General features: G+C 44.1%; 1 protein-coding gene across 2 annotated transcripts; it reads left to right on the top strand.

Annotated features, from left to right (window-relative positions):
* The first annotated feature begins 586 nt into the window (after window positions 1–586).
* Window positions 587–12,941, top strand: TTC32 (tetratricopeptide repeat domain 32). 2 transcript variants are annotated; one of them, XM_075201391.1, is made up of 4 exons: window positions 587–607; window positions 4,667–4,780; window positions 10,230–10,396; window positions 11,396–12,941. In XM_075201391.1, the coding sequence occupies exons 2-4, from the start codon at window positions 4,674–4,676 to the stop codon at window positions 11,527–11,529; spliced, it is 408 nt and encodes a 135-aa protein (XP_075057492.1). In that variant the 5' UTR covers window positions 587–607; window positions 4,667–4,673; the 3' UTR covers window positions 11,530–12,941. The 2 variants fall into 2 exon arrangements, with proteins under 2 accessions (XP_075057492.1, XP_075057491.1); XM_075201390.1 differs by lacking the exon at window positions 587–607 and adding an exon at window positions 999–1,061.
* Window positions 12,942–24,056: the final 11,115 nt, after the last annotated feature.

The raw sequence follows: 24,056 nt of genomic DNA on the forward strand, positions 1-24,056 counted from the left end.
TTCACAACACCGGGAGTGCCACAGGTTAGCCAAGCCTGGTCTAGTGGGACAATCCTGCTTTTTTGGTGACTGTTCTGCCCAATCTAAGGGGCAGGTCAAGACTGTGTATTCTTTATACACACACTGTATGCTTTATATACTACACTAAGGCGCTAGCTGTCCTTCATGGACTGACCACTCCCTCTCTAGTGTCAGGTCCCGCCTCTATGATGACTGACCACACCCCCTCTGGTGGGCCCCTAGTGTTGCAGTCCCCGGGTGGGCCCTTCATGCCCCGGTCTGACACTGTGTGTGAGTGCTGGGGATGGTATACCGGGACAGAAACACCACTATGTGTGAGGAACTGTTTCATCACGAGCCCTGGTAGAGACTACATTGGAAATCTGGAAAGTTGCCCACCCTAAAGAACTGGAGATTTGCACTTTCTTCTTTCTCTCTCAAAAACAGAAACTCGCCTGCATAGGGTGTAAAACAACCTTTTATTTTTTAAAACCTCTAAATATATATCTAGCCATAGATACAAGTATACAATTGGAGGACACAGTTGGTTTGACACAAGTTTTCTTTGGCACAGGGACCTCTTTTACAGGAATGCTATAAGTAACAGGTAAATAAATATTAATTATTTCATTGCCTGCACACTATGGAATTTTTTTTTCTAGTGCAGAGGCCTAAATCTACATTTTCTTTATGCAAAAAGCAGTAGAATCACTAAAAGAACCTCTCAATTTGTTCAAATCCAAGTGTATCATCGACCTGAAATCTATAGAAATAATAAACATCCTCATGCAAGCAGCCCAGGAGTGCAGCCTCCAGCCCACTGACTGCACCATCATCACATAGAATAATACAGGCCAGGCTAGGACAACCTGAGGAACTACAAGTCCCAGCATGCCTTGTCTCCTCTGTCATACATCCCTGGGCTAGCTGCACACATCATGCTGCTGTCACTAGGTGGCAGTGACGTCACCCCCAGCTGTCAATCACAGTATGCGCGCCGCCGAGTGGCCGCGGGCACGCTCATCCCGGTCACATGACCAGGCGGAGATCCCTGTGTGCTGGTAAGTGCAGGGGGCTGCGGGCCGGTGCTGTGTGTCTGTGGATGTACCAGGGTGGGCACCACAACGTACATACCTTCCTCAGTGTGTGACTCTCCATCCCCGGTGGAACTACAACTCCCAGCATACAGACTCTACAGCCACAGGCTGGCTGGTGCTGTTCTCTACACTTATCTCCCAATTTCAGCAACTTGGACAGCACTGTTCAATGACACGTGTTAGATGTGTTTATACATCAATTATTCAATAGAGTAATTAATTTCCAGCCTGAGAAAATGAACTGAAATGGTCTGCAGCCCAGGGTGACAGTGTGAAATGGTCTGCAGCACAGGGCGACAGTGTGAAATGGTCTGCAGCCCAGGGTGATAGTGTGAAATGGTCTGCAGCACAGGGTGACAGTGTGAAATGGTCTGTAGCACAGAGTGACACTGTGAAATGGTCTGCAGCACAGGGTGACACTGTGAAATGGTCTGCAGCTCAGGGTGATAGTGTGAAATGGTCTGCAGCCCAGGGTGATAGTGTGAAATGGTCTGCAGCACAGGGTGACACTGAAATAGTCTGCAGCACAGGGTGACAGTGTGAAATGGTCTGCAGCACAGGGAGATGCTGTGAAATGGTCTGCAGCCCAGGGTGATAGTGTGAAATGGTCTGCAGCACAGGGTGACACTGAAATAGTCTGCAGCACAGGGTGACAGTGTGAAATGGTCTGTAGCACAGGGAGATGCTGTGAAATGGTCTGCAGCCCAGGGTGATAGTGTGAAATGGTCTGCAGCACAGGGTGACACTGAAATAGTCTGCAGCACAGGGTGACAGTGTGAAATGGTCTGCAGCACAGGGAGATGCTGTGAAATGGTCTGCAGCACATGGTGGCAGTGTGAAATGGTCTGCAGCCCAGGGAGACGCTGCGAAATGGTCTGCGGCACTGGGTGATAGTGTGAAATGGTCTGCAGCACATGGTGACAGTGTGAAATAGTCTGCAGCCCAGGGTGACAGTGTGAAATGGTCTGCAGAACATGATGGCAGTGTGAAATGGTCTGCAGCACAGGGAGACGCTGTGAAATGGTCTGCAGCACATGGTGGCAGTGTGAAATGGTCTGCAGCCCAGGGTGATAGTGTAAAATGGTCTGCAGCCCAGGGTGACAGTGTGAAATGGTCTGCAGCCCAGGGAGACGCTGCGAAATGGTCTGCGCCACTGGGTGACACTGTGAAATGGTCTGCAGCCCAGGGTGATAGTGTGAAATGGTCTGCAGCACATGATGACAGTGTGAAATGGTCTGCAGCACAGGGAGACGCTGTGAAATGGTCTGCAGCACATGGTGACAGTGTGAAATGGTCTGCAGCACAGGGAGACGCTGTGAAATGGTCTGCAGCACATGGTGGCAGTGTGAAATGGTCTGCAGCCCAGGGTGACAGTGTGAAATGGTCTGCAGAACATGATGACAGTGTGAAATGGTCTGCAGCACAGGGAGACGCTGTGAAATGGTCTGCAGCACATGGTAGCAGTGTGAAATGGTCTGCAGCACATGGTAGCAGTGTGAAATGGTCTGCAGCACAGAGTGACGCTGTGAAATGGTCTGCAGCACAGGGTGATAGTGTGAAATGGTCTGCAGCACAGAGTGACGCTGTGAAATGGTCTGCAGCACTGGGTGACACTGAAATGGTCTGCAGCACAGGGAGACGCTGTGAAATGGTCTGCAGCCCAGGGTGACAGTGTGAAATGGTCTGCAGAACATGATGACAGTGGGAAATGGTCTGCAGCACAGGGTGACAGTGTGAAATGGTCTGCAGCCCAGGGTGATAGTGTGAAATGGTCTGCAGCCCAGGGTGATAGTGTGAAATGGTCTGCAGGACAGGGTGACAGTGTGAAATGGTCTGCAGCCCAGGGTGATAGTGTGAAATGGTCTGCAGAACATGGTGACAGTGTGAAATGGTCTGCAGAAGATGGTGACACTGAAATGGTCTGCAGCACAGGGTGACGCTGTGAAATGGTCTGCAGCACTGGGTGACGCTGTGAAATGGTCTGCAGCACATGGTGACGCTGTGAAATGGTCTGCAGAAGATGGTGACACTGAAATGGTCTGCAGCACTGGGTGACGCTGTGAAATTGTCTGCAGAACATGGTGACGTTGTGAAATGGTCTGCAGAAGATGGTGGCGCTGTGAAGTGACCTTTAGAACAACGTCACGCTGTGAGATGAATGTAGATCACAGGGTGTACATCAGACCAGGTTTACCAAATCCAGCACCTGTTAAAGACTATACCTCCCTGCTGTCCCTGTTTAGAGGGGACAGTCCATATTTGAGGGACTTGTCTGTGTTTCAGGACTTTTGTCCGGATTTGGGGACAGTTGGATGATATGTCCCACTGATGGAAGGGACGTGGTACGTGCCTCAGTGTGACGTGGGTTTGTCCCATCTCATGTGGCCATGTCTCTTCCTCGTAGCGGAGACACACACTCCCAACCAAATCCTCCATTATAAGTGCAAGCATGAAATGCACGTTGCATGGTTTTGCTGCAGTTAATCCACATGCATTCTTGAATAAAATAAATGGCAAGTCATGCAACAGGAAGATTAATACCAGCGCAGCCGTGCAGCATGTGTCACCTATGCCCAGATTAATGGGATTGGTCTGGTCGCCCAACCTCCTACTGGCTTTAATTGCTCATTTTTAAATCTACAAGGAATTTAAATGACAGGGAGGCAGATTGTACAAGGATATTGTTCATTATATTATTCACCAATATGTTGACAGTTCTTCCAGTGTTTGCAATTCTGCATTTATAGGGGCAGATTCAATGGCCACAAATCTACCTGTCTGTCACAGGAAATTCTGCCTTCAGACGACTTTAATTTATTGGCTCGTATATGACCTTCTGCAACTTCACTCTCGCCTCAGGCCAAGTTGTTTTATATTTGTTTCCATGCTATTATCATGAGATGGGGATAAAACTGTGTGTCGTATCTCCGGGAAACACTAACATCTCCGATTCATCGTTTACGTACATGGCTGATCATCCCAGGTAGAAGCTAGAAATACAAATAAATGTATTTAGTGAAAACTGTACAAAGGTATTTACAAACAAGGTAATCAGAAAGTAGAAACCCCCATCTTCAATGTACATTCCATATGTTCTATTAGAGACATTTAAAGAGATCCTGGGGTTAGTGTATCAAGCTGCGATTTTCCGGCAGGTTTGAAAAGTGGAGATGTTGCCTATAGCAACCAATCAGATTCTAGCTGTCATTTTGTAGAATGTACTAAATAAATTATAACTAGAATCTGATTGGTTGCTATAGGTAACGTCTACACTTTTCAGAAAGCCGCTCCAATTGAGCCCAGTTGAGCTAATGTACAAGCCCTAGTCCAGACTACGGCAGAACAACTGTACATGGCACTATGCAATGTAAAAATAAAATCTTTAATTTGTTGACAGTACCTAATACCCTAATGTTACATGTTAAGTGGCAGCCAGTATTGTAGTGCAGAGGGTACACAGTTAATTAACACATCAATGTACAAAGGGTATTGGTGTTTTTCCACTTCAACCCTCAATTATTTTTGTAAAAGAAATGTGCGTAATATATACTCCTTTAATTGTTCTTTAGTCCCAGTATGGAGCATAGTCCGCTGCACACCGCAAACGCTGCACTGGAGAAGCGCCAATTGGAAACGGCTGAAGAGCTGTACGGGAAGATTATAAATAGCTGTGCGCAAAATAGGTGAGATTGGTCATCAATAGCCCACTTGTATCCATTATAAGTAACGTATACTGAGCAGAGTACAACAAAACTACAACCAGTTATCTCTCTTAGTTGATTACTAACCATGTAAGAATGAGCCTCTTTTTTTTTTTTTTTTTTTTTTTAAGTTTTCTAAGTAAAATTATGCGTTTGTCACAATTTTAGTTGGCAGCTAGATTTGAAATTCTGCCATATAAATAAATAGTGTTATGTTACATTTCATCTGTTCCAAAGTGAAAAATGCAAGTCTGGTGAGCCAAATGCTTAATAATAGTTCTGTTTGTTTTACCATAGATCAGTCCTGGCCAATCTGTGGCTCTACAGGAGTTGTGAAACTACAAGCCCCAGCATGCTTTGCCAGTAGAAAGACAGTTGATAGCTGGCAGAGCATGCTGGTATATGTAGTTTAATAACTCCTAGAGAGCCACAGGTTGTCCTGGGCTGCTACAGATCATTATAACGTGTGCAGTAAATGTTTATAGCTTAATCTACAAGTATATGTTGAGCAAACTCCACAGTTCAAAGTCCCTCAAAAGTGTCTGGTAGCAGAGTAACTTACAGCAGAAGGCAGAACTGCCCCCAAATATACCTAGAACCAGGAAAATGACTGAATATGCTCTAACAACAACTACTACTGTAGTCAAATCCTTGTCGTGCACGCCCTGTTTATATCCAAAGCCACAAGGCAGAATGTCTTACCTTACAATGTTAGGCAGCAGCTGTGAAAGAAAATATATCTTTATAATATGTTTCATTTATTAAATTTTTTTAGGAGAGTTGGTTAAAGTGCATTGAAGCGAATTATAAACTGAGAAATTAGCATGGTGATATATTGTATGGTTCTACACATATTCAATTTCCAGCATGTGGGCAGCATGGTGGCTTAGTGGTTAACACTTCTGCCTCACAGCACTGGGGTCATGAGTTCAATTCCCGACCATGACCTTATCTGTGCGGAGTTTGTATGTTCTCCCTGTGTTTGCGTGGCTTTCCTCCGGGTGCTCCGGTTTCCTCCCACACTCCAAAAACATACTGGTAGGTTAATTGACTGCTAGCAAATTGAGCTGTGTGTGTGTGTGTGTGTGTGTGTGTGTGTGTGTGTGTTAGGGAGTTTAGACTGTAAGCCCCAATGGGGCAGGGACTGATGTGATTGAGGTCTCTGTTCAGCGCTGCGGAATTAGTGGCGTTATATAAATAAATGGTGATGATGATGATTTTGCAGTTCATGCCAGCAATGAGGCTGGGGTATATACTAAATTACACGCTACTAAACATTTCACTTAAATGTGGATCGGTGGACATCAAAATGGTTTTCTTTGATGGGTTTGTCCACCTTTAATATACTTAATATAACCTGCCCCCCGCTTGCCTTTTTTGAGATATAGAGCTCTACTGATGAGCACTGGAGGGAATGAATCGTATAGGGCACAATCCTATTTCATAGATGCAAGTAGCCTGACCCTGTTTGTTGAGTGTGTTGGGGAAGGCAGGTTATTGTAAAGGAAAGTTGCTCCCTTTAAGTCCTCTGTTTGCACTGGACATACCATATTAGCACCATTTTTGGAATCCATCATTGCACCTACCTTTAGCTTTGGTTGGCAGTTGCATGAGAGTGTACCTTTAATTAAGAGGTGTTGTAGCTTTACTGTTAAGTAGTTATCCACAATGCATGCTCTTCTTCCATAAAACAAGGCACATAGTTTAAAAACGCTTTATATATAATTGGCACAATGCATTTTTTGTCAAGATTGATGTGTGGGTTTCTTCCGGGTGCACCGGTTTCCTCCCACACTCCAAAAACATACTAGTAGGTTGATTGGCTGCTATCAAATTGACCTTAGTCTCTCTTTCTCTGTGTGTATGTGTGTATATTAGGGAATTTAGACTGTAAGCTCCAATGGAGTAGGGACAGATGTAAATGAGTTCTCTGTACAGCGCTGCGGAATTAGTGGCGCTATATAAATAACTGATGATGATAATAATATATGCATTTAAAGAGAGATTCCACTTTCTATTTAATTTTTACCAAATCTATAACAGTACTTTGGTCTGGGAACCCCACCATTTTTTGTACTTAGCAGGCTTCCGTAACTGCCGTATAGAGGGGCACCACTGTCACTCCCGTATAGCAGGGCACCACTGTCACTCCCGTATAGCGGGGCACCACTGTCACTCCCGTATAGCGGGGCACCACTGTCACTCCCGTATAGCGGGGCACCACTGTCACTCCCGTATAGCGGGCACCACTATCGCATATAACGGGCACCACTGTCACTCCCGTATAGCGGGCCACCACTGTCACTCCCGTATAGCGGGCACCACTGTCACTCCCGTATAGCGGGGCACCACTGTCACTCCCGTATAGCGGGGCACCACTGTCACTCCCGTATAGCGGGCACCACTATCGCATATAACGGGCACCACTGTCACTCCCGTATAGCGGGGCACCACTGTCACTCCCGTATAGCGGGGCACCACTGTCACTCCCGTATAGCGGGGCACCACTGTCACTCCCGTATAGCGGGCACCACTATCGCATATAACGGGCACCACTGTCACTCCCGTATAGCGGGGCACCACTGTCACTCCCGTATAGCGGGGCACCACTGTCACTCCCGTATAGCGGGGCACCACTGTCACTCCCGTATAGCGGGGCACCACTGTCACTCCCATATAGCGGGCACCACTGTCACTCCCGTATAGCGGGCACCACTGTCACTCCCGTATAGCGGGCACCACTGTCACTCCCGTATAGCGGGCACCACTGTCACTCCCGTATAGCGGGGCACCACTGTCACTCCCGTATAGCGGGCACCACTGTCACTCCCGTATAGCGGGCACCACTGTCACTCCCGTATAGCGGGGCACCACTGTCACTCCCATATAGTGGGCACCACTGTCACTCCCGTATAGCGGGGCACCACTATCGCATATAGCGGGGCACCTCTGTCACTCTCGGATAGCGGGGCACCACTGTCACTCCCGTATAGCGGGCACCACTGTCACTCCCGTATAGCGGGCACCACTGTCACTCCCGTATAGCGGGGCACCACTGTCACTCCCGTATAGCGGGGCACCACTGTCACTCCCGTATAGCGGGCACCACTATCGCATATAACGGGCACCACTGTCACTCCCGTATAGCGGGGCACCACTGTCACTCCCGTATAGCGGGGCACCACTGTCACTCCCGTATAGCGGGGCACCACTGTCACTCCCGTATAGCGGGCACCACTATCGCATATAACGGGCACCACTGTCACTCCCGTATAGCGGGGCACCACTGTCACTCCCGTATAGCGGGGCACCACTGTCACTCCCGTATAGCGGGGCACCACTGTCACTCCCGTATAGCGGGGCACCACTGTCACTCCCGTATAGCGGGCACCACTGTCACTCCCGTATAGCGGGCACCACTGTCACTCCCGTATAGCGGGGCACCACTGTCACTCCCGTATAGCGGGCACCACTGTCACTCCCGTATAGCGGGCACCACTGTCACTCCCGTATAGCGGGGCACCACTGTCACTCCCATATAGTGGGCACCACTGTCACTCCCGTATAGCGGGGCACCACTATCGCATATAGCGGGGCACCTCTGTCACTCTCGGATAGCGGGGCACCACTGTCACTCTCGGATAGCGGGGCACCACTGTCACTCCCGTATAGCGGGCACCACTGTCACTCCCGTATAGCGGGCACCACTGTCACTCCCGTATAGCGGGGCACCACTATCGCATATAGCGGGGCACCACTGTCACTCTCGGATAGCGGGGCACCACTGTCACTCTCGGATAGCGGGGCACCACTGTCACTCCCGTATAGCGGGCACCACTGTCACTCCCGTATAGCGGGCACCACTATCGCATATAACGGGCACCACTGTCACTCCCGTATAGCGGGGCACCACTGTCACTCCCGTATAGCGGGGCACCACTGTCACTCTCGGATAGCGGGGCACCACTGTCACTCTCGGATAGCGGGGCACCACTGTCACTCTCGTATAGCGGGCACCACTGTCACTCCCGTATAGCGGGCACCACTATCGCATATAACGGGCACCACTGTCACTCCCGTATAGCGGGGCACCACTGTCACTCCCGTATAGCGGGGCACCACTATCGCATATAACGGGCAACACTGTCACTCCCGTATAGCGGGGCACCACTATTGCATATAACGGGCACCACTGTCACTCCCGTATAGCGGGGCACCACTGTCACTCCCGTATAGCGGGGCACCACTGTCACTCCCGTATAGCGGGCACCACTGTCACTCCCGTATAGCGGGCACCACTGTCACTCCCGTATAGCGGGGCACCACTGTCACTCGTATAGCGGGCACCACTGTCACTCCCGTATAGCGGGCACCACTATCGCATATAGCGGGGCACCACTGTCACTCTCGTATAGCGGGCACCACTGTCACTCCCGTATAGCGGGCACCACTGTCACTCCCGTATAGCGAGTCACCACTATCGCATATAACGGGCACCACTGTTACTCACCTCTGTCGTTGCTCGGGTCTCTTTGGGGGAGGAGATCCAACTCATTAATTGCCATCCTTTCTGTAGTGACCTACTGGCACAGATGCCACATGATGCATTTTTGCGACGCAAAAATGTTAAGAAATGGTAATATACGAGTATGACACCAAACTAGAGTATGTTTAACGCCAATGTGTATTACAGCCAATTTATTTGTTTGCAAACTAAAATCTAGCTGACATGTAATCACCATGGCATATCTTCAACTTAGTCATCCATTGTTACCCATATATCCTGGTGACATGTGCAGCGCGGTCTCGCGGGACACAAACGTGTCTTGGCGCACTGGTTGGAAATCACGGTTGTACATCTTTGAATTTACTGCATATTTCCCTGTTGTGCTTTTCATGTTACGCTTGACATGTAAATGACTTAACTTGCCAAATTTCTGAGGGATATAAAGTTACAAAAGTTTTGTTTACTTAATTAATAATTCGTCTTCTAAGGATCAAAAAGGAATTTTTCCAGGTGATAGGAATTGGCGCACAGGTACTGTTTAACCCTTTCATACTCTACAAAGGATGAGCTGGGAGAATAGATCCTGTTATATTATATTTTATTATATTATATTATTATATTTTCCAGGCACATAGGTCCAGCATCCTCAAACCATGGACGTCTGTTACCCTGATGTCATGATACTTATTTATGAAGGCTGGGAGTGCACTGGATTTCTTGTGCTGTCATAAATCTGCTTAAATGTTTATTTATCATTCTTTCCCTCAGTAACTTTCAAGTGTTACATCAGATCTCGCGCATCTACAGACTGCATCACATCATTTATGACTTTTCAACTGGCTTTAAATCTGCAAACGTCACCAAGATGGTTAAAATAACATAAAAAACAAACATAGTTATTTGTTTTATCTTTGTGTCCTGAAGCAAATGCAGCACCGAAGACCTCGCGGTTGCCTTCAATAACAGGGGACAAATTAAATATTTCCGAGTGGACTTCTATGAAGCGATGGACGACTACACAGAGGCGATACGGGTAAACCCGCATTTCGAGGTTCCATATTACAACAGAGGCTTAGTTCTGTACCGATTAGGTGGGTGTTTGGGCTATTCATTTCTATGTTTGTTTGTAGATGGATAGAAATAAAAGTACTGTTTTTGTATTTGTTTGAACATATTGTATCCATCCACTGTCTTCATTATTATTATTATTATTATTACCATTTATTTATATAGCGCCACTAATTCTGCAGCGCTGTACAGAGAACTCACTCATATCAGTCCCTGCCTCATTGGGGCTTACAGTCTAATTTCCCTAATACACACACAGAGACAGGCAGACACACAGACTAGGGTCGATTTGTTAGCAGCCAATTAACCTATCAGTATGGGTTTTTTTTTGGAGTGTGGGAGAAACCGGAGCACCTGGAGGAAACCCACGCAAACACAGGGAGAACATACAAACTCACAGATAAAGCCATGGTTGGGAATTGAACTCATGACTCCAGTGCTGTGAGGCAGAAGTGCTAACCACTGAGCCACTGTGCTGCCACCATTCATTACAGAACCTGGGCCAAATTAGATTAATTTAATCTGGGCTTTGCCCCCCCCAAACCTTCAGTAGGCCACAAAGCTTCTTTAGCTACAAGTCCAGCAGCAATGTTTGGTGTTAACTCCTTCCGCCCCCATAAACCAGCCTTTTAGGCCAGACAGACAGGTTTGACATCTGTAGTTGTCAGCTCACAAGCCAAACCGGAACCACATTTGTGTCTACACTGGCTGCAACCTCACTACTGACTATGTATAAGGATCTAGAGCACACACCCCCATTCCTCATTCCCTACATGGAAAATTTGACTTTAAGCAATAGAATGTGCAGATGGATATATAAGTTATAGAACACATTATGTCTTTAAATCATTCTATTAGCTAAAATGTTTTACTTTGTAATTAGCTCTCCAGACTACAGAATGATTGAGTCTGACAGGTTGCTGACCTCTGCTAAATGTATTTCTTTATTAATCATTGATTTAAATGATACATCATGTACTTATATTATTACATTCTATATAAAGACATGTTTTATACAACAGGATTTTTTGATGAAGCAATTAAGGATTTCCAGAAAGTTTTGCAACTGAACCCCCAGTTTGAAGATGCCAAGATCAGCCTCCGACAAAGTGTTCTGGACGGTGAGGAGAGGAGGAAGAGAGTGTCTGAGATCTAGGATAGACCGGTGACTCACACTACACCACCAAGCCATGGATATCTTCTGAGAAACTACTGTATGGGCACTTCCTACAGCCGCGATCATTCAATCCCCAGGTTTCACTGGGGCATCCGATTGTACCAAAGAAATCTATGATACCATGCAACTGATTTTTTAGCTTTAATTTAAATGATTCATTAATGGACAAGAAAAGTACATTCCAGTAGATTACAGGACAATAATTCCATTAACAAATGTGGGGACTGAATATAACACAACATAAGACATCATAGCAGAGGGCCTGAGTCATTAAGGCACGTATCTGCCGATTTTGAGCGTATCGTACGCAAAATCACGTTGCACGTGCCCAGAACTAGGAGCTACGGCCGTGAAAGCAGCCCTGCCTGCTGCACGCACGGAGGCCACGCACGCTTAATACAGCCTACGATTTCGGGGAGTGAACGGAGCAGGAAAGGGACGTTTGTTAGTTAATTTACAATGAGGCAGTGCCAAGCTGGAGCGCACGCAGGGTATGAATCCTGAGTAACAACGTGAAGGTGCATGGGAAGCAGCAAAATTACCTTCCTTTTGTTAAATGTCTACAGGAAGCTGAAGCAATCTGCTTTCTGGGACTTGTAGTTCTATAGTAGCTCTAGAGCCACAGGTTGCCTGTCTCTGGTATGCAGCCATTCATTGATTGACAGGTGATGAAAATATAGTGCAATAAACAGCATAGACTGCAGAATTGAGCTGGTGTTACGTGATCAAGTAATACAACAGTGGGGCACAGAAATAACATACTATTAAGCTCAATAACTGTGTCGCAAACCCAGCGGAAGAAATATAAATAGTTATAGGCTAAACATGGCCACACTGCTCCTCTTGTGAAGGCAGCCGTTGTAGTTATGTCGCTGTGACAAAACGGGTCATGTAATTGGTCTGTAGGCGTCTCCTGTAGCTGTTACGATATTATGGCAGCGCTGTCTGACTCCCCAGGTACAAGGCACCACAATGCCCGTATGGTAAAGAAGCAGGTGAAAAACAGTTTTTTTCTGAAAGGGAGAATATCCGACACCATCAACGACTTCACGTTGCACAAACATATGACAGAGGATGTTCACCAGCAGGCGGTTTTAGTGAATTCGTTTATACCAGCACTGGTACAGCGATGTCTATGTGCACTGCTTTTCTTTCCTTGTTTCAGTATTTGCTTTTTGCCAAGCTGTTTATATACACAAATCTGCTCAGTAGGTACCGATGTAACCAGAATACAAAGCTACGTTGAGTCGAAAGAAACGTCTCTGCCTGGTGGATGTAGAGGGCTTGGTGAAAACCACCGAAGGGAGCAAGAGAGGAATTATTTATTAGAAATTACAGGAAGACGAATACGAGCCAATAAATTAAAGTTGACAACCCCCCACCACATCCGGTCTTGGTGTACACACAGCATGCCACACCTGTAACTCATATTTGTCTGCCTTTTTGGACAAGTGCTGGGAGGGTGGGGGGGGGGGGGGGGCACGAGGACACGATTTGCGTCATCGGAGTATGGGGCGGGGCGGTGCGGTGATAGCACGATTCAATTTAGTAAAGTATGTAATACACTTACAGCGCTACATATACCACTGCTGCAAATCAGAGAATTATAACTTTACACCTAAGTATAAAAAAATTGGTAAATCACTTTTTTGCGCTGAGGTTTCCCATACACAATAGGTAGAGTAAATCTATATGAGTATATAAAACAGAAAAAAATACTTATATTGGTTGATGGTATGATGTTCAAGTCCTTTCAAGCGATCATAGGGAATTGTCTGATAGTAAACACACCATGCAGAAGAGAAAGAATATACAATAGTGTAATACTGTATGTTACAACAATATAAAATCCTAAGTATTAATTTTGTATAGTAATCTTTTAAAGTCTCCAATCCCGATGTTTGGGACTAAAAAACTGATACAACAATCAGTGTTTCACCATATATAAAGAAATATTCCAGGTAGATATATGGTGTGGGATACCCCACAATTCAATCTACTTACACCGTAGATTCTTTAAAATTGGCACTTCAAAGTATAAACCTCCGCTCCTCCCTTCTTCTCCAAAACCTCTCGATAAATGTAAGAGAAAGAGAGGTATACTTTTTAGGTAGTAGCTAAAAACATTTATTAAATAAAAGCATAGATGTTCCTACCGCGGAGTATAAAATAATCAGCGTATCACATGTGAGCCTTCACAGCGGGTAGATCGTGCACGGAAAGATGTTAACCAAGGATCAGTAATGTCCAGATAATATAGTTGGAATAAGCAAGCTTGCTGGACAATCACCGAGGTATCCGTCTAAGCGAGTCCCGTCTCGGCCGGCAAACACATAGAAAGGACACGGTAGCAATCACCAACTAGTTTCGATCCTGTTCGTTGGATCTTTATCAAGGTAATGAGCATAGCAAACTGTGTCTCCTTTTATGATTCCCTCCGATCACATGATCGGATCCAAAAATGTAGAAAAGCGCCAATTTAGTGAAACAAACATTATTTCCATTACATAAAACTTGATTTAACATAAAAAAAAGAAGGATATATGCTAACAGATAATCCAGTCTCCCAGATAAACCTTCCTTTATATACAGAAAATCTCAAACTCTAAAGGACAAATTGGTTAAGGGAGCCCTGATTGAATCTCCCAGACAAGGGAGAATTAAGTCGAAGGGATTCTACCGCTGTGGACAGTGTCTTCCCTGTAGACAAATTACTCACAGCAACAGTAAGATAGAAGAATTTGTTGTTCATAACAATTCTTATAAGATAGATTCCTTCATTACATGTCATTCATGCAATGTCGTTTATATAATAGAATGTAAATGCGGATTATGTTACGTGGGAAAAACATCACGCCCCCTAAAAAGGCGCATATATGAACACATTCGAAATATTAAACTAGGATATGAGCTGTAGGAACATCTATGCTTTTATTTAATAAATGTTTTTAGCTACTACCTAAAAAGTATACCTCTCTTTCTCTTACATTTATCGAGAGGTTTTGGAGAAGAAGGGAGGAGCGGAGGTTTATACTTTGAAGTGCCAATTTTAAAGAATCTACGGTGTAAGTAGATTGAATTGTGGGGTATCCCACACTATATATCTACCTGGAATATTTCTTTATATATGGTGAAACACTGATTGTTGTATCAGTTTTTTAGTCCCAAACATCGGGATTGAAGACTTTAAAAGATTACTATACAAAATTAATACTTAGGATTTTATATTGTTGTAACATACAGTATTACACTATTGTATATTCTTTCTCTTCCGCATGGTGTGTTTACTATCAGACAATTCCCTATGATCGCTTGAAAGGACTTGAACATCATACCATCAACCGATATAAGTATTTTTTTCTGTTTTATATACTCATTAGATTTACTCTACCTATTGTGTATGGGAAACCTCAGCGCAAAAAAGTGATTTACCAATTTTTTCAGCACGATTCAATGCAAATTGCATCATCATGGCGGGATCTGGGAGAATGGTCTTCTCTGCCAGGAGCCTGGGACAACTCCCTGAATTTTGGGAGTATCCTGCAATGTGCCAAATGCATCCCATGAAATGTAGGATGGGTTTCCAGCAACTCTGACCCACCTAAGAGTTCCGTCCTTTTGAAGGGATAGATTGTAAGCTTGCGAGCAGGGCCTTCTCACCTCTTTGTCTGTTCTACCCAGTTTGTTTATTAGTTTACTATGTTTGTCCCCAATTCTAAAGCGCTATGGAATATGTTGGCGCTATATAAATAAATGATAATGATGATAAGGCTTTATGACTCTGCATACAACGGCCAATGCCTTCCTAATGTGTTTTCGCCACCCGTCAACTCATTTAAATAATCCAGACCCTCAAAATGGAAATTTAGTTTATCCACTTCAATGCAAAACTAAGTACCTTCCTGCTCCTAATCTGCATTTCCCAGATCAGATACCCCAATATATGCGCCCATCTGGTCCTCCCCCCGACAACACGTCTCCCTGTACCCTGGTGATTCACTGATCCCACCTCCAGATAAAAGATTCCAAAGAAATACAGTAAGATAATCCTAAATAATTAGTGGGGAAGAAATATATTACTCAACATTTCCTGGTGATATTGCACCTCCGGATCAAGAATAAATAGCCAATGTGTAGGATGGTTTGGATGAAAATGACCGTAGCTTGTGAATTTTGACAACAATGGGAGATTGTACTAAATGAAATCATACATTACACTTAAGTAAAAGGAAAGAAGGGATTTGTCAGTGATTCCAGAGTTTTAGACAAAGGGGTTATAGCCAACATGACATTCAATGTGGTTTCCGTAGGCCATGGAGTCTGGATAGGTCCGCAGTCCTCAATGTATGCAGTCAATGGGCACAAGTCATCATATTATATCGTATTATAATTATTGATCACCTAATGTTTGATTCCACCGGCTCTAACCTAGGATTTACAATAAGGCTGGTATCAGTATTTGTTAATCTTGGTTTCAGCTGAACATAGTTAAACGTGTTTTACTTTTCAACACTTCATGGTGATATTGTTATTCATTCACTTTAATAAAACACTTTCATTTTGAACGGTGAACTGTGAATTATGCTACTTATCCTTTTCTTCTTTCCTTTTACTTAAGATATTTGACTGGATTAACACCCCAAATAACTTGTGGTTATTTTCCCCCTAATACTGCGTATACTTTTATAGATTGAACGGCTTTTACTATTTTTTATAGTTAGCATACATTACACTTACATTTTATTTAAATATTCTTTTGTTTTCTTTCATGTTAGGAACAGCAGGTAATTGGTTTCCTAAGCAGTGTTTTTGGTGTCTTTTACTGATGCTTTTGTGCAGGATAGTCCGCTGTGTGTTCTTGTAGTGACTGTGGTCATATGTTTGTGGGTCATCTGGGGGCTAATCCTGATGCTTATTGGATCCTGCTGCTTTAAATAGCAACCAATTTCATCCAGACTCCCCGGTTATAGTGTTGACACCCTAGCATTTCCCTGGTCCTGGGCAATGCTGTTCTGATTCCTGTCTGTATCTCGCTCTGACTTTTCACCCTTACCACCCTGTTTGCTGCCTGGACCAAACCCTATCCTGTGACCCCGGTTATCCTCTTTGCTGCCTGGACTGAATCCTATCCTGTGACCCTGGTTATCCTCCTTGCTGCCTGGACATAACCCTAGTCTGTGACCCCGTTATCTTCTTTTCCTCTTTGATGCCTGGACTAAACCCTAGCCTGTGACCCCGGTTATCCTCCTTGCTGCCTGGACATAACCCTAGTCTGTGACCCCGTTATCTTCTTTTCCTCTTTGATGCCTGGACTAAACCCTGGCCTGTGACCCCGGTTATCCTCCTTGCTGCCTGGACATAACCCTAGTCTGTGACCCTGGTTATCCTCTTTTCCTCTTTGCTGCCTGGACTGAACCCTAGCCTGTGACCCTGCTTATCCTGTTTGCTGCCTGGATTGAACCCTGGCCTGTGACCCCGGTTATACTGTTTGCTGCCTGGATTGAACCCTAGTCTGTGATCCCGGTTATCCTCTTTTTCTCTTTGCTGCCTGGACTAAACCCTAGCCTGTGACCCCTGTTCTCCTCTTTGCTGCCTAGACTGAACCCTAGTCTGTGACCACAGTTATCCTCTTTCCTGCCTGGACTGAATCCTATCCCGTGACCCCGGTTATCCTCAATGCTGCCTGGACTGAACCCTAGTCTGTGACGCCGTTATCTTCTTTTCCTCTTTGCTGCCTGGACTGAACCCTAGCCAGTGACCCCGGTTATCCTCTTTCCTGCCTGGACTGAACCCTAGCCTGTGACCTCAGTTATCCTCTTTGCTGTCTGGACTGAACCCTATCCTGTGACCCTGGTTATCCTGTTTGCTGCCTGGACTGAACCCTATCCTGTGACCTCGGTTATCCCGTTTGCTGCCTGGATTGAACCCTAGCCTGTGACCCCAGTTATCCTGTTTTCTGCCTGGACTGAACACTAGCCGGTGACCACGGTTATCCTGTTTGTGGGAGAGGATCCTATACTAGGGAGAGCAGCAGTTTAGGAAAGTGACCGCTGTAACGGGGTCTTCTCAGTGTTCGTTTTATTAGGTACACCTTTCTAGTACTGGGTAGGACCCATCTTTGCCCCCAGAACAGCCTGTTTATTTTGTGGCATGGATACAACAAGGTGCTGGATACATTCCTTAGAGCTTCTGGTTGTTGACATGATGGCATCACGCACTTGCTGTAGATCTGTCGGCTGTACAGTCATTCTGTGAATCTCCCCTTCCATCACATCCCAAAGGTGCTTTATTGGATGAGATCTGGTAACTGGAGGCCATTGGAGTTCACTGAACTTGTCATGTTTGTGAAAGCAGCTTGAGATGACGTGCTTTGTGAGATGGTGCATTATCCTGCTGTAAGTAGCCATTAGAAGATGGATAGACTGTGGTCATAAATGGATGCACATGGTCAGCAACAATACTCAGGTAGGCTGTTCCATATAAACAATGCTTAATAGGTACTAATCCAAGAAAACAATCCCCACACCATTACACCACCACCACCAGCCTGCAACGTTGACACAGGGCAGGATGGATTCATTTTGTTTGCGCCAAATTATCACCCTTCCATAGGCATCAGAAATCAAGAGATTGTAGACCAGGCAACGTTTTTCCAATCTTCAACTGTCCAGTTTTGGTGAGCCTGTGCCAACTGTAGCTTCAAGTTCCTGTTCTTAGCCGATGGTAGTGGAATCCGGTGTGGTCTTCTGCTGCTGTAAACCATCCACTTTAAGGTTCAACGTGCTGTTTGTTCAGAGATGGTTTTCTGCATTCCACTGTTGTAATGCATGGTTATTGATTGAGTTATTGTAACATTCCTGTTCTCTTGAACCAGTCTGGCAACTCCCCTTTGACCTCTCTCATTAACAAGGTGTTTTTACCCACAGAACTGTAGCTCACTGGAGGTTTTTTGTTTTGTGCACCATTCTCTGTAAACTCTAGAGACTGTTGTCTATAAAAATCCCAGGAGATCAGCGGTTTCAAAGCACTCCGTCTGACACCAAGATGGTCAAAGTCACTTATATCACATTTTTTTCCCCTTCTAGTGTTTGGTGTTACCTACAACTGAAGCTCATGACCATGTCAGCATGCTTTTATTTATTGAGTTGCTCCACATGATTAGCAGATTAGATTTTTTCATTAACGAGCAGGTGTACCTAATAAAAGGACCTCTTTGTGTGTATATATCATATGAACACTTCAAATAGGTGTTTGTGCTTTTATTTCCAGTATCAGCTTGGTGTGGCTCACAGGAAATGTGTCCCCAACCATGGCTTAAAACCTTAGAGGGGGAGGCTAAATTTATCTGTTCTCTTTTGATTTGTCTTAAATTCTTGTGTTCTACCCATGTTGTATTTTTGTATAGAGAGATCCATATGTGTGTTCTTAGCTACAGATTAGTGTGTCCAATATCAATTTATGGCACAGGTCGTAAAAGCTAAAAGTCTTGGAATCTCTCTTTAAGGTTATATCAATATCCATCAATAATATCCAACAACAGACCCCTCACACTCTTTGTTGTTCTGTGGTATCTGAGGACATCTTAATTAGGTGACTGGAGACTGAGCCACTGGACTAAGGTTGAATGAAAGAAAATAAGGACACAGGAAACTCCTATTTTCTTAAATATCTTAAATCTCTTATTTTCTTAAATATCATGCTCGCAGGATTTACGTCTGATATGCAAATGAAAGTGATCATTGACGGAACATTGAGGTAAGTAGGGGTTAATAAAAGAAACGAGTCCAAATGAATTTCCTTTTTTTTCTTTAAACGATGTGTATAGTGAAATAATATTTAATAAGCTTAAAATATCAGTAAATATTTATTGAAAAATTTGGTCTTTTTAAGACCATTGGAATACACATTTTCCGATGTATGAATCCAATTTGCCTGTAATGGTGATATTAGCTTATCACGCATGTGAGGAACAGACATGTCTGGTGTAGGCTTTGTGAACAGCAAGAATCTGATGTATGTCCAACTTTTATTTCATTTGTATCATTAAAATCCGATTCACACCTTATAGTTCATGTTTCTTGAGTGAATTAGTGTCTGGTTATTAGTAAATGCTAGTACATAGCTGCTTGCCAGTTTGTGATCTCTTACTTTTTACAGTACATTACATAACTTGTTGGCTTGTTTTAGCCATGGCTAATAACTGGAAAAGACAACTGACTTTAGTAAATAATGAGACCTAATGCATAGCATACTGCTAATGGCTGGTTCGCACTCCATGGCAGTAGGGTTGTCCAACTGGTCACCTTGGATCTCGACAGGCTGCAATCTCATGAATAGTAATTACGACCACAGATTTTGTGCCTAAACTGTACGTAGGTGGCACGTGGCGATCTTACGTGGACTTGGTCTGTTCATATAGCACATATGGGTGTGTGGATATGGAGAACAATGTGACACTAGACTAGTAAGGAGAATCGGGGAACCAGCTTTCTGTGTTACAAAATGTGTAATAGACACGCCAAGAAGACCATATTGTGCACATGAATTAGATGGTACGCAGTTAAAGAACCATTTATAAGATAAAGGAGTATTTTTTGGTGTGGTTTGCATGGGATATGGGGTTCAGTTCCAAAAGGCTGGATTTACTCTAATGCGGTTTAGAGTCTGAAAACTTAAACCGCATCCAATGTGGAGATGTTTGCAAACCACTTAACTGCATGCAGTTCAGATTAAACTTCCACTCTCATCACATCCTCCCATTCTCGGTTACAGGACTTTTCCGGGCTGCACCCACTTTGTGGAATTCCCTCCCTCGCACAGTAAGACTCTCCTCTAGTCTCCAAACCTTCAAGCGTTCTCTGAAAACCCACCTCTTCAGGCCAGCTTATGATATTCCTCAACCACCATCTTAATCTCCCTAGGTTACCCGATTACCACCCTCTACACAGCTAACACAAGACAACAACCCTCTGACCAACATTGCCACACACAGCCCACTCAGGACTTTTACCTTTGCATTCTAGCTGGTCCAGTGTGCAATATGATGTAGCATATGTCCTTGTGTTTCAAACTCCCATTGTCCTATAGATTGTAAGCTTGCGAGCAGGGCCCTCTTACCTCTCTGTATGTATTGCCCACTATTGTCTTATTGATGGCTGTTCCCAATTGTAAAGCGCTACAGAATTTGTTGGCGCTATATAAATAAATAAATGATGATGGTATAAATCAGGTTTTATCCCTTACATCTGAAAAGAGGGGTTGTCCTTCTAGAGATAACCGTCCCAATGCCGAGTATCACGGGACCCCTTCTAGTACCCCAGGCTGGAGGTGTGGGGTCATTGGGCCCCACACTTAGAGATAACCGTCCCAATGCCGAGTATCACGGGACCCCTTCTAGTAACCCAGGCTGGAGGGTACCAGGATAATACTTTAAAAGTAGAGTGGAAGCATTTGTGGCACTACAAATGCCAGCTGGCATCTACAGCCAACTGGTACGGCACGCTGGTGTTTATAGAACTACAAACACCAGCATGCACATGGGCGGCAGTGCGGTCTTGCACTTTTAGGGCCACAAGTGTGCACAACAAGTGTTAGAACCCCTAACAAATAAAAAAGCTATTGTCCCAATGCTAATATAGTAAATGATGTCCCCATAATTAATTTAATAAATGATGCCCCTATAATAAATAGAGTAAATGATGACCCCATGCAGTATAATTTCTCCAAAGCCCAGCTGGTCGGAGGATTGAGGCTGAAACAAACCCATGGTGAGCTTACAAATGTTTAGCATTCACCATCCCGACAACAGACATCTGGGGCTAGATTTACTAAGCTGCGGGTTTGAAAAAGTGGAGATGTTGCCTATAGCAACCAATCAGATTCTAGCTTTCATTTTTTTAGTATCTTCTACAAAATGACAGCTAGAATCTGATTGGTTGCTATAGGCAACATCCCCACTTTTTCAAACCCGCAGCTTAGTAAATTTAGCCCCTGAAGTGTTGGGTTGCAGCACATCATTGCCCTTTGCACTATTTTATTAAATAAGCCCCAGAATGTCACTACAGAGGTCCTCAATGATTCATTACAAGCATGAAGTTAATACGCTGGGACCAAAACAGATTACGTGGCGTCTGAGAATACTGTTCTTCGTTGCATTTAGTCTGAGGACGAAAATACTGGCTTGGAGTCTACATGCTGAACATTAGAAATAGAGCAACCACTTAGCAATCCTTTTAATGCATAAAAAAAATAAGTAAATGAACATCAATTTTGATCCAGATAAATTATATACCTTATATTTAATATATTTTTATTAAAGTCAGTTTTTCGGTCTGACACATAGATTGTATGCAGAGATGATTCCTGTGCTATGCTGGCATTCCTGCAGGGTTATTAAACATAATGGTTAAGCTGTTCTTGATATGTACTAGCATTGTGTCATACATCAGATATCCCCAACCAGAGCCATTTTGGCATTGTGCACTAACAGTCCTGTTCCAGTGTAAAACATAACATAGTGGAGGAGACACAATGAATAAAACGTCAGATAATTGTGAGAAATGAAGCTGAGGATGTGCTCTCAGGTTGTCATGTGTAAGACAGACATTAACTTGCTGGGGATCTCTGCTTCATACAGATTATAGTAAGACTGACTTCACTGAATTGTCACCAAAAATGCTTTCAACGCTAAAGGCATTTAGGAACTTTAACTTGGCTTTTATTATACTGTAAAATAAAGTAAGATCAATTCAGTTAATATGTTGTGTCTAGAGTCTGGGTTACAGTAAAAATGAAAGATTTGAGAAAATTTATATTTTTTAGAGAATCACAATGTGGATCACTGCAAAGTGCAGTTCTAGGTATTTAATTTGTTATGCTTTACTTTATTTCATTGTATTGTAAGATCCCAAGCACATCTATGTATATCATAGCTGTATATCATGGGTGTATATTATAGCTGTATATCATATCATCATCATCCTTTATTTATATAGCGCCACTAATTCCGCAGTGTTGTACAGAGAACTCATTCACATCAGTCCCTGCCCCATTGGAGCTTACAGTCTAAATTCCCTAATACAGGTACACACTCACACACAGACAGACAGAGAGGGAGAGACTAGGGTCAATTTTTTGATAGCAGCCAATTAACCTACCAGTATGTTTTTGGAGTGTGGGAGGAAACCCACGCAAACACAGGGAGAACATACAAACTCCACACAGATAAGGCCATGGTTGGGAATCTAACTCATGAACCCAGTGCTGTGAGGCAGAAGTGCTAACCACTAGGCCACTGTGCTGCCTTATCTGTGTATCATAGCTGTATATCTTACCTGTGTATCATGGCTGTATATCTTATCTGTATATCATGGCTTAGTTGATAGGTGTATATCATGGCTGTATATCATGGCTGTATATCTTACCTGTGTATCTTGGCTGTATATCTTGGCTGTATATCTTATCTGTATATCATAGCTGTGTATCATGGCTGTATATCATGGCTGTATATCATAGCTGTATATCATGGCTGTATATCATGGCTGTATATCTTATCTGTATATCATGGCTGTATATCTTATCTGTGTATCATAGCTGTGTATCATGGCTGTGTATCATAGCTGTATATCATGGCTGTATATCATGGCTGTATATCTTATCTGTGTATCATGGCTGTATATCATAGCTGTATATCATGGCTGTATATCTTATCTGTATATCATGGCTGTATATCTTATCTGTATATCATAGCTGTATATTTTACCTGTATATCATGGCTGTATATCTTACCTGTGTATCTTACCTGTATATTATAGCTGTAGAGAGAAAAATCCCCCAACACACTGCTGTAGACCGGTAGAACAGTTGCTCGGTTACACACATTTGCAGATCTGTGATAATCCACCCGCCCCATCAAGGCGCTTCTGCTAATAGGGTGGTCCTAACTCTAAACAATGAGATTTGTTGCTAGCTGCCACCCCCATCTCTAGTGCACATATCCCCTCCCCGCTTCTTGCCTTGTGTGGAGCGGGGATGTGACATTATAGCCTAGCGCTACTCTTCCAGCCTGTCACTAGCATTGAACAGCTGGCTCCCCCTTCATGTCAGTGTCCAGCACTCATCGCGGTGGTGCTGCACAGAACATCAAAGCACTAAATCAGTGACGTTATGTCACTCAGTGCATTAGGGCCCCCTAAACCTTGGCGCTCTAGGCTGCTGTCTATGTTTGCTTAGTGGTAGCACCGGCCCTGGCAGTGCTCCTCACAGTGACTGTAGAGGGGAAACACTTGGTGGTCATGTCTGTGTGTATGAAGTTATCACCAAACTGCAGCAATTGCTGACATTTCCTCTATTCTGATACTGGATTTTATTAGATAACTGGTTTCTTTGTAAGAGATTCCAAAATTCTCTACCTGTCTATGTATATGAACTGATCCTGTTATCCGGAGGGTTTTGCCTTCACAAAGAATTAATAATTCCATTATTGGACACGTTCAATACGAGTCATG

Source organism: Mixophyes fleayi, chromosome 3 (genome assembly GCF_038048845.1).
Source record: "Mixophyes fleayi isolate aMixFle1 chromosome 3, aMixFle1.hap1, whole genome shotgun sequence".
Lineage (NCBI taxonomy): Eukaryota > Metazoa > Chordata > Amphibia > Anura > Limnodynastidae > Mixophyes > Mixophyes fleayi.